General features: G+C 49.2%; 1 protein-coding gene across 28 annotated transcripts in view; it reads right to left on the reverse strand.

Moving 5' to 3' along the window:
• The window catches only part of dlg2 (discs, large homolog 2 (Drosophila)), a 219,595-nt gene that overhangs the window by 64,755 nt on the left and 139,113 nt on the right, over window positions 1-15,727 (reverse strand). For 26 of the 28 annotated variants that reach the window (XR_013133791.1, XM_077020528.1, XM_077020525.1 and 23 more), the window contains one exon: window positions 6,934-6,987. Coding sequence is in view for 27 of the 28 variants with exons in the window: in XM_077020528.1 (XP_076876643.1) it covers window positions 6,934-6,987 (54 nt within the window). In the remaining variant the exon portion in view is untranslated. Of the gene's footprint in view, window positions 1-6,933; window positions 6,988-14,677; window positions 15,303-15,727 lie in introns of those variants that run through there. The other 2 variants (XM_077020531.1, XM_077020533.1) reach the window with 2 other exon arrangements.

The following is a 15,727-nucleotide window of genomic DNA, read 5'->3' on the forward strand; positions in this document are numbered from 1 at the left end:
TGAGACATTATAGCACGAGACAGATTACTGAGGAAATAATACTGGAGAAATGACCAGGGTCCTCACACACACACACACACACACACACACACACACACACACACACACACACACACACACATACACACATACACACACACACACACACACAGCCCTCTTTGTACAGGAGACAGACATGGAACACCTTCTCTTCATGTCAGGTACATGGCCCCTGGTGAACACAAGTGGCACAAGCTGAGCGAGATGCGTTCTGGTCTCACATGGCACTGCTGTGGGTTGAACCTACACCCAGCACCTACACCCAGCAGCTACACCTGCACCCCGGATGGTGCATTGGGACAGGCTGCGTGAGGCAGCGGATGGAGGATCAGGACTGCATCTGCGGAGAGGAAGGTGGGGGTAGTGGTGGGGGTGGGGTCTTGCTCACACTGCAGGCTTACACTAAACTGGTGAGTCACGGTCAGTGTTGGAGCATTCACACATACGAATGGCGTACACACACACACACACACACACACACACACACATAGACGACTAGTCTCTTCTCCTACACGCCCTCATGAACAGGAAGCTTGGCCCCACCCCACAGATGCACACAGCTGTAATATCCTTAATATAGACCTGCCTGCAGGAATCAGCAAAGGCGAAGCCCTCCTGGGGGGCAGGCGGGATGACGCGGGTGCAGTTAAACCCCAGCTCACTCCGTCACAGCTGGTACAAGCCCTGCTTCTCTGGTAATGGGCACATTCCAATTCTCTTCCTACGTCAGCACCGTTCACCAATGCTGCCACCACACACAGGGCCACATCACCGTGTGTCTCTCATCCCTCCATCACAGTGGGGCCACATCACCGTGTGTCTAACATCACTCCATCACAGTGGGGCCACATCAACACGTGTCTAACATCACTCCATCACAGTGGGGACACATCACCGTGTGTCTAACATCACTCCATCACAGTGGGGCCACATCACCGTGTGTCTCTCATCACTCCATCACAGTGGGGCCACATTACCGTGTGCTCTAACATCACTCCATCACAGTGGGGCCACATGACCGTGTGTCTAACATCACTTCATCACAGTGGGGCCACATCACCGTGTGTCTCTCATCACTCCATCACAGTGGGGCCACATCACCGTGTGTCTCTCATCACTCCATCACAGTGGGGCCACATCACCGTGTGTCTCTCATCACTCCATCACAGTGGGGCCACATCACCGTGTGTCTCTCATCACTCCATCACAGTGGGGCCACATCACCGTGTGTCTAACATCACTCCATCACAGTGAGGCCACATCACCGTGTGTCTCTCATCACTCCATCACAGTGGGGCCACATCACCGTGTGTCTCTCATCCCTCCATCACAGTGGGGCCACATCACCGTGTGTCTCTCATCACTCCATCACAGTGGGGCCACATGACCGTGTGTCTCTCATCACTCCATCACAGTGAGGCCACATCACCGTGTGTCTCTCATCACTCCATCACAGTGGGGCCACATCACCGTGTGTCTAACATCACTTCATCACAGTGGGGCCACATCACCATGTGTCTCTCATCCCTCCATCACAGTGAGTCCACATCACCGTGTGTCTCTCATCCCTCCATCACAGTGGGGCCACATCACCGTGTGTCTAACATCACTTCATCACAGTGGGGCCACATCACCGTGTGTCTCTCATCACTCCATCACAGTGAGGCCACATCAACACGTGTCTAACATCACTCCATCACAGTGGGGCCACATGACCGTGTGTCTCTCATCACTCCATCACAGTGAGTCCACATCACCGTGTGTCTAACATCACTCCATCACAGTGGGGCCACATCACCGTGTGTCTCTCATCACTCCATCACAGTGGGGCCACATCACCGTGTGTCTCTCATCACTCCATCACAGTGAGGCCACATCACCGTGTGTCTAACATCACTCCATCACAGTGGGGCCACATCACCGTGTGTCTCTCATCACTCCATCACAGTGGGGCCACATGACCGTGTGTCTAACATCACTCCATCACAGTGGGGCCACATCACCGTGTGTCTCTCATCACTCCATCACAGTGAGGCCACATCACCGTGTGTCTCTCATCACTCCATCACAGTGGGGCCACATCACCGTGTGTCTCTCATCACTCCATCACAGTGAGGCCACATCACCGTGTGTCTAACATCACTCCATCACAGTGGGGCCACATGACCGTGTGTCTCTCATCACTCCATCACAGTGAGGCCACATCACCGTGTGTCTCTCATCACTCCATCACAGTGGGGCCACATCACCGTGTGTCTCTCATCACTCCATCACAGTGAGGCCACATCACCGTGTGTCTAACATCACTCCATCACAGTGGGGCCACATCACCGTGTGTCTCTCATCACTCCATCACAGTGGGGCCACATCACCGTGTGTCTCTCATCACTCCATCACAGTGGGGCCACATCACCGTGTGTCTCTCATCACTCCATCACAGTGAGGCCACATCAACACGTGTCTAACATCACTCCATCACAGTGGGGCCACATGACCGTGTGTCTAACATCACTCCATCACAGTGGGGCCACATCACCGTGTGTCTCTCATCACTCCATCACAGTGGGGCCACATCACCGTGTGTCTCTCATCCCTCCATCACAGTGGGGCCACATGACCGTGTGTCTCTCATCACTCCATCACAGTGGGGCCACATCACCGTGTGTCTCTCATCACTCCATCACAGTGAGGCCACATCACCGTGTGTCTCTCATCACTCCATCACAGTGGGGCCACATCAACACGTGTCTCTCATCCCTCCATCACAGTGGGGCCACATGACCGTGTGTCTCTCATCACTCCATCACAGTGGGGCCACATCACCGTGTGTCTCTCATCACTCCATCACAGTGGGGCCACATCACCGTGTGTCTCTCATCACTCCATCACAGTGGGGCCACATCACCGTGTGTCTCTCATCACTCCATCACAGTGGGGCCACATCACCGTGTGTCTAACATCACTCCATCACAGTGAGGCCACATCACCGTGTGTCTAACATCACTCCATCACAGTGGGGCCACATGACCGTGTGTCTCTCATCACTCCATCACAGTGGGGCCACATCACCGTGTGTCTCTCATCACTCCATCACAGTGGGGCCACATCACCATGTGTCTCTCATCACTCCATCACAGTGGGGCCACATCACCGTGTGTCTCTCATCACTCCATCACAGTGGGGCCACATCAACACGTGTCTAACATCACTCCATCACAGTGAGGCCACATCACTGTGTGTCTAACATCACTCCATCACAGTGAGGCCACATCACCGTGTGTCTAACATCACTCCATCACAGTGGGGCCACATGACCGTGTGTCTCTCATCACTCCATCACAGTGGGGCCACATCACCGTGTGTCTCTCATCACTCCATCACAGTGGGGCCACATCACCGTGTGTCTCTCATCACTCCATCACAGTGGGGCCACATCACCGTGTGTCTAACATCACTCCATCACAGTGAGGCCACATCACCGTGTGTCTAACATCACTCCATCACAGTGGGGCCACATCACCGTGTGTCTCTCATCACTCCATCACAGTGAGGCCACATCACCGTGTGTCTCTCATCACTCCATCACAGTGGGGCCACATCACCGTGTGTCTCTCATCACTCCATCACAGTGAGGCCACATCACCGTGTGTCTCTCATCACTCCATCACAGTGAGGCCACATCACCATGTGTCTCTCATCACTCCATCACAGTGAGGCCACATCAACACGTGTCTAACATCACTCCATCACAGTGAGGCCACATCACCGTGTGTCTAACATCACTTCATCACAGTGGGGCCACATCACCGTGTGTCTCTCATCACTCCATCACAGTGGGGCCACATCACCGTGTGTCTAACATCACTCCATCACAGTGGGGCCACATGACCGTGTGTCTCTCATCACTTCATCACAGTGGGGCCACATCACCGTGTGTCTAACATCACTCCATCACAGTGGGGCCACATGACCGTGTGTCTCTCATCACTTCATCACAGTGGGGCCACATCACCGTGTGTCTCTCATCACTCCATCACAGTGAGGCCACATCACCGTGTGTTCTAACATCACTCCATCACAGTGGGGCCACATCACCGTGTGTTCTAACATCACTTCATCACAGTGGAAAACAGTCTGGGCAAAACAGTCCACTACAGATATTCTGCCAGAGACGAACCACATTACTCACCCGCCTGTATTTGCTTTGATAATTAAATGTCTAAATGCTGGTAGAATGAAATATATTGATGCACACATAGGAACACATACTACCAAATGATAACCTGATGTTTTAATAAAAAAAAAAAAAATTACCATCACATACATGGTATAATTCACATACAAAGATTTGTGAATGCTTATAACAACCACTGGAAATGTAGTCCCACAGGCACACACAAGTATACTGTACATGTCTAATTTATGAGTAAGTTATGACATGAGTCACAGAAGAATGAAATGGTAGCCGTCTCCCTGGCCGCCCTACTGCTCACACAGAAAACAGCCTCATAAGGTCACTGTGTTTGCTTGTGTCACCATGAACTCCTCTGAACTCAAGAGAGAACCAACATGTTCTGTTTTAGAGGATGGTAATCTGAAGGAGCGTGATCTGTTTTATAGGATGGTAATCTGAAAGAGCGTGATCTGTTTTATAGGATGGTAATCTGAAAGGGCGTGAACTGTTTTATAGGATGGTAATCTGAAAGGGCGTGAACTGTTTTAGAGGATGTCAATCTGAAAGGGCGTGATCTGTTTTATAGGATGGTAATCTGAAAGGGCGTGATCTGTTTAATAGGATGATAATCTGAAGGGGTGTGATCTGTTTTATAGCATTGTAATCTGAAAGGGCGTGATCTGTTTAATAGGCTGGTAATCTGAAGGGGCGGGATCTGTTTTATAGGATTGTAATCTGAAGGGGTGTGATCTGTTTTAGAGGATTGTAATCTGAAAGGGTGTGATCTGTTTTAGAGGATGATAATCTGAAGGAGCGTGATCTGTTTTATAGGATTGTAATCTGAAAGGGCATGATCTGTTTTATAGGATGGTAATTTGAAAGGGCGTGAACTGTTTTAGAGGATGTCAATCTGAAAGGGCGTGATCTGTTTTATAGGATGGTAATCTGAAAGGGCGTGATCTGTTTAATAGGATGATAATCTGAAGGAGCGTGATCTGTTTTATAGGATTGTAATCTGAAAGGGCATGATCTGTTTTATAGGATGGTAATCTGAAAGGGCGTGATCTGTTTTATAGGATGGTAATTTGAAAGGGCGTGAACTGTTTTAGAGGATGTCAATCTGAAAGGGTGTGATCTGTTTTATAGGATGATAATCTGAAAGGGCGTGATCTGTTTAATAGGATGGTAATCTGAAAGGGCGTGATCTGTTTAATAGGATGGTAATCTGAAAGGGCGTGATCTGTTTTATAGGATGGTAATCTGAAAGGGCGTGATCTGTTTTATAGGATGGTAATCTGAAAGGGCGTGATCTGTTTTATAGGATGGTAATCTGAAAGGTCAAAATCTGAAATCTGATCTGTTTTAGAGGATGTCAATCTGAAAGGGTGTGATCTGTTTTATAGGATGGTAATCTGAAAGGGCATGATCTGTTTTAGAGGATGTCAATCTGAAAGTGGGTGATCTGTTTTATAGGATGGTAATCTGAAAGGGCATAATCTGTTCTAGAGGATGGTAATCTGAAAGAGCGTGATGTGTTCTAGAGGATGGTAATCTGAAAGGGCGTGGTCTGTTTTATAGGATTGTAATCTGAAAAGTCTGAAAATCTGAAATCTGATCTGTTTTAGAGGATGTCAATCTGAAAGGGCGTGATCTGTTTTATAGGATGGTAATCTGAAAGGGTGTAATTGTTTTAGAGGATGTCAATCTGAAAGGGCATGATCTGTTTTATAGGATGGTAATCTGAAAGGGCGTGATGTGTTTTATAGGATTGTAATCTGAAAGGGTTGATCTGTTTTATAGGATGATAATCTGAAAGGGCGTGATCTGTTTTATAGGAAAGTAACCTGAAAGGGCATGATATGTTTTATAGGATGGTAATCTGAAAGGGCGTGATCTGTTTAATATGATGGTAATCTGAAAGGGTGTGATCTGTTTTAGAGGATGGCAATTTGAAAGGGCGTGATCTGTTTTAGAGGATTGTAATCTGAAAGGGCGTGATCTGTTTTATAGGATTATAATCTGAAAGGGCGTGATCTCCTCGCATCTGTCCCCAGGCTTCACACAGAATCCGTCTACACGACTTCTTTCTGTCCGTCTTCTGGGACGGTCAGAGCAGCTGAGCTCCACCCTTCATCCTCCACCCTTACAGCTGCATTTTTGGGGTCTCAGGTCAGATCAACACAGAGCACCACTTTCATCCCCACCTCCTCCCTCCTCCTCCTCCTCTCCACCTACCTCCCCTCCTCCACCCCACCTACCTCCCCTCCTCCATCCTCCTCCACCCTCTCCTGCTCCAGTGCTCACAGTCCTGCTGTTCAGCCTTCATCAGTCTCTCCCCATGTGTGTTCTTGTTCACCTTTTCATCCCAGTCCTGTCCTCATCCAGCTACGCTCCGCCCAAATCCACCCGACCCCTCATTGCGCCCGAACACCACGGAGAACAGGAGATCCTGTCTGTTCTTTATTAAAGACACGCACTCGTAAAACATCACTATTCCTACCCACATTCAAAAGTGTGGGACTGTTTTATGAAATGTCCTGAATGATTAAGTAGGAGGGTCTATCTTGTACACTGGCAGATAAATAGAGCTAAATAAGGCAGAAACCAATAAATCACTCACGACATGCACATTGGGGTTTATGAACACTGCACAACACACCCAGCACAAGCCTCAATGCTGAACAGTCAGAAGAAATGTAAGGAAAAACAATGGAACTCACATAAGGTACCGACTCCAACGTGTCCGTGTTGACTATGATGGGAGCAGGACTTGCCTGTGAAAGAGGAGGAGAGAGAGAGAAGTAGAGATATATAGAAAGAGAGAAGAAGAGAGATAAGGAGAGAGATGGAGAGAGAGATCAGAGTAGGTTGGCCATTGGTTAACTGTCCTAGTTTCTATTAATGGGTGCGGCGTGCAGCTTGTGTACGGTGCTGTGAGGGTCAGCAGTGGCACTGATAAACACCGCTCCAACATAGCACACAAACACTGATAAACACTGTTCCAACATAGCACACAAACACTGATAAACACTGTTCCAACATAGCACACAAACACTGATAAACACTGTTCCAACATAGCACACAAACACTGATAAACACCGCTCCAACATAGCGCACAAACACCGATAAACACCGCTCCAACATAGCGCACAAACACTGATAAACACCGCTCCAACATAGCTCACAAACACTGATAAGCACACAAACACTGATAAACACTGTTCCAACATAGCACACAAACACTGATAAACACTGCTCCAACATAGCACACAAACACTGATAAACACCGCTCCAACATAGCTCACAAACACTGATAAGCACACAAACACTGATAAACACTGTTCCAACATAGCTCACAAACACTGATAAACACCGCTCCAACATAGCGCACAAACACTGATAAACACCGCTCCAACATAGCACACAAACACTGATAAACACCGCTCCAACATAGCACACAAACACTGATAAACACCGCTCCAACATAGCACACAAACACTGATAAACACCGCTCCAACATAGCGCACAAACACTGATAAACACCGCTCCAACATAGCGCACAAACACCGATAAACACCGCTCCAACACAGCGCACAAACACTGATAAACACCGCTCCAACATAGCACACATGGCAACAAATGAGCCAAAATGAACCCTATGTACACACAATCATGGGATTACACAGATGTGTGGAGAGATGAAACTGTAGAACACCCAGAGAATCCAAATCAACATAAATAAGCTGGTCACACAGTTGAGGCCAAAGGTCTGTTGTCCTTTTATGTCCAAACACTGGGGCTGATATCATGCTTAGAAGGCAATTCCATACTGCCATTTCTGACCCAACACACACACACACACACACACACACAACTCTGCTAAAGGCATTAGTATTCAGAGATGGCATGCACAGGGAGGACAGGTGAGCCAGAGGCGGTGATGTAGAGAGAAATCGATGTGTCTTACAGCTCAGCACTGCTACAACACTAATGAATGTGCAGCCAGAAGAGCTAAGCGCCACCATCTCCCTCCAACACATAGAAGAGAGAAGAGAGCAGAAGAAAAGAAAGAGAAAGATAGTGCTAATCACCACCATCTCCCTCTGACAGAGAAGAGAGGAGAGAGAGAGAAGAAAGAGAAAGATAGTGCTAAGCAAAATTAAGAGCTCACATTCCATTGGTGTAGAATGATGTGAACAAACTCACAAACACACACACAAACAAATACACACACACACACACACACACACACACACACACACACACACACACACACACACACACACACACACTTGTTTATTTGAAAAGACCTTCTCATGTTTTTTTCTCAGGAAAGTGTCAGGTCAAAGGAGCAACGTAATCCAGCCATATATGCACTACACAACGTAATCCAATCCTACACAACACAATGTATTCCAACCTTATACAGCACAGAGTAATCCAGCCCTATACTGCACAATATAAAACAGCTATACTCATAATGCACAGTAATCCAGTATAGAGAATAGAATCTCCATAGAACAGAATAGCCTATTTGAATGAAGCCTATTTGAATTAAGGGTGATTTGGTTTATTATTTTACTTCATTTATGAACCGTTTGCTGTTCTGTTCTTTAAGAGTGACTTTCTCAAGAGGTTCTCTGGAGTCGACTCATAATCTCACATCTGTGGGAGAGAACAGCTAAAAGCAGAGAGGCTGTGTGGGGTCTGTGCTCTGTGTGGATAAGCATTCAAATCTCTTAGATGAGTCACGGGGTGAAGGTGAGTCCCTCTGAGCAAAGAGCTGGATAAAGAGCCACCTGCCCAACACTGAAGAGGTGGGACTCTTGTCCCATAGTCACTATCTGTAAACATCTCATTGTAGAACATCAAAACCATGTGGATGCTGCAGCCTTGTTACTGTGAGAAAGACAGAACCAGACAGAACCAGACAGAACCACACAGAATCTACCAAATCTGCACAACCACACATAAAGGCACAACAGTATCTCAGTGCACCCCTCCCAGCAGAGCTCATGGTTCATTCCACACGACACAAGCGAATACACGGAGCCTTAGCAGGTATAATCCTGGCACAAGCAAAGAATTATGTTCTGTAGATCTCTGGTGCCGAACCACCAAGTGGGCGTTCGTCCTTAAGGCCTGAAGTGCTGTGGAGAAAAGAGGCACAACGCAGAAAACTGTCAGGGAAAAGGGTGGTGCATGGGTGGAGTGCAGCTCCACAGTGTTTGTATACGGTGCCCGGAGACACTGATGAGAGCTCCTTCTTAAAGAGCCGGTACGTTCACCTGCACTGCAGACTTCAGACAGGTGAGAGATCAAGAGAACGTCTGTGAAAGCGGCAAAAGACACTGAATGGTTATAAACACTGTAACGTAATTGCCTAAAATGTCGATAAATTCTAATACATTTTTTTCAGACTACAGCCAAAAGGAAGTTGTCATGTATCAGTTGGTCCACTCAAATCAAATACACCTGTACAACTCACCCAGACTCACCCAACTAACCAAGTTAACCAAGCACTACACATCGGCCAATCCCCAACCACTACACACGGGTCAATCCCCAACCACTACACACGGGTCAATCCCCAACCCCTACACACGGGTCAATCCCCAACCACTACACACGGGTCAATCCCCAACCCCTACACACGGGTCAATCCCCAACCCCTACACACGGGTCAATCCCCAACCCCTACACACGGGTCAATCCCCAACCACTACACACGGGTCAATCCCCAACCCCTACACACGGGTCAATCCCTAACCCCTACACACGGGTCAATCCCAACCACTACACACGGGTCAATCGCCAACCACTACACACGGGTCAATCCCCAACCCCTACACACGGGTCAATCCCCAACCCCTACACACGGGTCAATCCCCAACCCCTACACACGGGTCAATCCCCAACCCCTACACACGGGTCAATCCCCAACCACTACACACGGGTCAATCCCCAACCCCTACACACGGGTCAATCCCTAACCCCTACACACGGGTCAATCCCAACCACTACACACGGGTCAATCGCCAACCACTACACACGGGTCAATCGCCAACCCCTACACACGGGTCAATCCCCAACCCCTACACACGGGTCAATCCCCAACCCCTACACACGGGTCAATCCCCAACCCCTACACACGGGTCAATCCCCAACCCCTACACACGGGTCAATCCCCAACCCCTACACACGGGTCAATCGCCAACCCCTACACACGGGTCAATCGCCAACCCCTACACACGGGTCAATCCCCAACCCCTACACACGGGTCAATCCCCAACCCCTACACACGGGTCAATCCCCAACCCCTACACACGGGTCAATCCCCAACCCCTACACACGGGTCAATCCCCAACCCCTACACACGGGTCAATCCCCAACCCCTACACACGGGTCAATCCCCAACCCCTACACACGGGTCAATCGCCAACCACTACACACGGGTCAATCCCCAACCCCTACACACGGGTCAATCCCCAACCCCTACACACGGGTCAATCCCCAACCCCTACACACGGGTCAATCCCCAACCCCTACACACGGGTCAATCCCCAACCCCTACACACGGGTCAATCCCTAACCACCACACACGGGTCAATCCCTAACCACCACACACGGGTCAATCCCTAACCCCTACACACGGGTCAATCCCTAACCCTTACACACGGGTCAATCCCCAACCACTACACACGGGTCAATCCCCAACCACTACACACGGGTCAATCCCTAACCCCTACACACGGGTCAATCCCCAACCCCTACACACGGGTCAATCCCCAACCACTACACACGGGTCAATCCCTAACCCCTACACACGGGTCAATCCCCAACCGCTACACACGGGTCGATCCCTAACCCCTACACACGGGTCAATCCCTAACCCTTACACACGGGTCAATCCCCAACCCCTACACACGGGTCAATCCCTAACCCCTACACACGGGTCAATCCCCAACCACTACACACGGGTCAATCCCCAACCACTACACACGGGTCAATCCCTAACCCCTACACACGGGTCAATCCCCAACCACTACACACGGGTCAATCCCCAACCACTACACACGGGTCAATCCCCAACCACTACACACGGGTCAATCCCCAACCACTACACACGGGCCAATCCCTAACCAGCCAAACTCCATGTATTACTTTTCCCCTCCCCTAAACACCCAACCCACACCTCACCTGAGCCCAACCACATCCCTTGTGACACTTTCTGCACAGCAAAATCTTGTCTTTTACCTGCAATATATCTCTTGATGACCAAAATACAGCAACATGAATAACTCTCAGTCTAGCTGAACCACACAGAGACTCTTTGTGAAATTCTGGTCCTCCAGTAATTTTGCAATTTAGCAGAGCACCCTTTGCAAGTGAAAGGTTAATTATGTCTAGATAAGTACAGTGAAATATTAAATTACAAACATGATTAAGCTATGGGAATTACTTTTCCTCTAAGTGACACTGAAGTGGATGTCCTATGAATAAAATCTCTTGATAGGGTACTCATGTTCTGGTGGTTAGGGAACTGGTCTTCTGACAGAAATGTCATGGGTTTGATTCTTAGGCCCTAGGCCATGACTGAGGTGCCCTTAAGCAAGGCACTTAACCCCAATTGCTCTCCGGGTACTGGGCCAGGGCTGGCCACTGCAGGTGTGTACCACAGCCCCCTAGTGATAACCCTTCCACTGAAACAGACTGTGTAGGAAGACTTCAGCTGTGCACTGTAGCATGTTCCTAAATCCTATTTCCAAACAATTTTTTAATATCGTCAACTTCTGATTGGGAGCAGGAGCAACCAGGAGTCTGACTGCAGAGTGAGAGTGGGGTAGGCAGAGGCTTGTCAAAGGTGATGGGTCAAAGGGGATTAAGGGGTTAAAGGGGATGAGTTACAGGTGACGTGTTAAAGGGGATGTGTTAAAGACGATGTGTTAAAGGGGATGAGTTACAGGCGACGTGTTAAAGGGGATGTGTTAAAGGGGATGAGTTACAGGGGATGAGTTACAGGCGACGTGTTAAAGGGGACGTGTTAAAGGGGACGTGCTAAAGGGGACGTGTTAAAGGGGACGTGTTAAAGGGGACGTGTTAAAGGGGACGTGTTAAAGGGGACGTGCTAAAGGGGACGTGTTAAAGGGGACGTGTTAAAGGGGACGTGTTAAAGGGGACGTGCTAAAGGGGATGAGTTAAAGGGGACGTGTTAAAGGGGACGTGCTAAAGGGGATGTGTTAAAGGGGATGTGCTAAAGGGGATGTGCTAAAGGGGATGTGCTAAAGGGGATGTGCTAAAGGGGATGTGTTAAAGGGGACGTGCTAAAGGGGATGAGTTAAAGGGGACGTGTTAAAGGGGACGTGCTAAAGGGGACGTGCTAAAGGGGACGTGCTAAAGGGGATGTGCTAAAGGGGATGAGTTAAAGGGGATGTGCTAAAGGGGATGTGTTAAAGGGGATGTGTTAAAGGGGATGTGCTATCGGGTGACTCAGTCGAGCTACATCTGCAGCTCTCGTTCTAGTTTACTGCTCTCAGTAATGTAGGCCAGAGAGACTCTATACATAGAGGCACCACACCAACCTCAATAATACACAAGCGTATGGTGGTACGTGAAAAGCCATGAGCAGCAGCCCAGTTGGGGATGGAGGTGGACACACAGCCTATGGGCTGCTAGGTGAAGGAGGATGATCTCAGGACCCTGAAGATCTGTCAACACCAGTCTACATGATCCTGACGGTTGAGACCACAGCAGCCTCCGCCAAGGAGCCCTGCACCCTGTGGGAAGCCATTTTATCGACAGGAATATCTGATGAGAACACAGCAAGAGCTGCACATGGACACTTTCTTGATGAATTCTATCAGAGCCACAAAGGTGAGATGAACCCAGTGTGACCTTAAACCCAGTAAGGTCGGCGTGCGGTGAGGTGAACCCAGTGTGAACCTCAGCTCAGCTTGAATTTGGCAAAAGAACTGTAGGAAAAAGAGCCAATCAAGGGACAGGGGTGCACATGTTCAGATGTGAGGAATGAGTCCTACTAATGCTGTGTTCTCATTGGTCGCTGTAACCCTCAGAGAAAGCAAGCCGTCCAATTAGTGAGCAGACAGTTTGGCTTTGAGCAGCACAAAGTTTGAATGTTCTGTCTTTAGCAGCTGGCTGGTATTTCAACCCTACGCTGGCCGGGTGTATAAAGTTATAGTACTTTTTAAAACACTACACGGATATAGTACTCTTTAAAATGCTACAGGGTTATAGTACTTATAAAATACTACAGGGCTCATTTTTTTAACTGAAAGATCAAGTTAGATGTTATCTTTGTGGTAACTGAGGTTAAGGATAGAAACTGACGTTTCGGTGGTCCTGGAAATTCTAATATTTGATCACATATGTGTTGCAATCCACACAGTGTTCAAACAAGTAAGCTGATTAAGTCTAATGACTATCCTACATAATCTATGACAACAGTGTATGAAAGCAATTACTTGGTTACTATAATGATTACCTATACAATGATAAACAAGCAAAACACTGAAGCAGGCAGCTGTGAAAGCAATGTAGTTCCATCCGATGAGCACAAGGGGGCGCCTGAAAGGACACATTGCCACTTCTAACCAAATGGAGTGGACATGGTGCCAGTTCTGCAGAGTCTACTCAAACAGTGCCGTCACCACAGAAACACAGAGCACTTTTATATGCACACAGCACACGCACACACGCGCACACACACACACACACACACACACACACACACACACACACACACACACACACACACACACACACACACACACACACACACACACACACACAGTATCCAGCTGCACTGACTTGGTGGGATGCCCTGGCCAGATTCATGGCCATTTGCTCCCTGCAGCTGAACTTAACTCTATAATCCCTCTATCTCTCTTTCTCACACACACACAAACACACACACACACACACACACACACACACACACACACACACACACACACACACACACACACACACCTACCTTTGAAATGCTTGTTACATTCAATCGATAATTAAATCTTGTACAGATAATTAAATCTTGTACTCACACACATACATACACACACACACACACACAAAACCCTTCCTTTGAAAAATGTGTTTCATTCAATCAATGATTAAATCTTGTACAGTTGTACAGTAGTTTTAGCAGAACAGTAGCTTTAGCTAGTATGCCATTCAAAGTACCCTAAGCGGCACCGTACAAAACATCTCTTACACACACACCACTATCTCTTACACACACACCACTATCTCTTACACACACACCACTATCTCTTACACACAAGTACAGGCTCATCTACTGGCACAGATCCCGGTCCAGCACACACGTCCCTCACACTGCTCAAAGCTTTACAACAGAGTCACTCTGATCGAACTCAATGAGAACAACAGACCCCAGACAGCTCCGCCCTGTCCCCGCCCTGTCCCCGCCCCCTGAGAGGTGATTACCTGGTAGGGTTCGTGCCAGTCGTGCTGCGTGCAGCCGCCCTCACCCCACAGCTCACAGCTGCCCACGCGGGCCTGAAGCGCGGGATCACCGCCCAAGCTCGGCCACCAGCTCTCGGAGCGCGAGGGCGTCAGTCTGGCCCTGCGGCGCGGCAGTGAGGATGAGGACGGCGAGGGCGGGTAGTGCTGGGAGTCCGGCCGCCAGCCGCACAGGCAGGGGGAGCCGGACCCGCCACACCCGGCACACCCGCCGGACCCGCGCAGGTCTACGCAGCAACTCTGCTGCTTGCTGAGGGGGGCGGTCATCTCAGGCACGTTCGCCTCACGCTCGTCTCACGCTCGTCTCACGCTCGCCTCACGCTCGCCTGTCTTTACGCCACCGTCCGTAGCTGTCGGTACGCTCGGGTGGCGGCGGTCGCCGTGGACGCACGGATGCAGTGAGGCGCCTCTGGTGTGAGGAGCCTGCTCGCTGGCTGTCTCTATAGGCACCCTAACCAGTGTGTGTGCATGCGCACCAGAGAGAGGGAAGGAGAGACAGAGAGAGAGGGAGGGAGGGAGAAAGAGCGAGGGAGGGAGAGAGACAGAGAAAGAGACTTAGAGGGAGAAAGGGAGGGAGAGAGAGAGTGAGGTGGAGAGAGACAGGAAGAGGAAGAGAGATGGAGAAGGAGAAACAGCAAGAGAGGCAGGCGGAAAGAGACTGAGGAGGCAAAGAGAGAAAGAGAGAGAAGGGGAGGGGGAGGTAGATACAGAGAGAGAGGAAGAGTGGGACACAGACAGACTTAGGGAGAGAGAGGGAGAGGGAGGGAGACAAAGGGACAGAAAGAATGGAAGAATGGAAGAGACTGAGAAGAAGAGAGAGGGGAGGGAGGGAAAGAAAGAAAGAAAGAAGGAAAAGACAGCAGAGGGAGAGAAAGAAAGAAAGAAAAGAGAGAGAAAGTGAAAGAGAGAGGGCGGGCGAGCACCGAGATTTGTCATGGATCTGTGAGCTAACTGCGCCAGGCGTCCGGGCCGGCCTGCCCATACGTCCGTCCACACTTCCTCTCACAACACTTT

The sequence above is a fragment of the Brachyhypopomus gauderio genome, chromosome 10 (assembly GCF_052324685.1).
Source record: "Brachyhypopomus gauderio isolate BG-103 chromosome 10, BGAUD_0.2, whole genome shotgun sequence".
In the NCBI taxonomy this organism is placed as follows: Eukaryota; Metazoa; Chordata; class Actinopteri; order Gymnotiformes; family Hypopomidae; genus Brachyhypopomus; species Brachyhypopomus gauderio.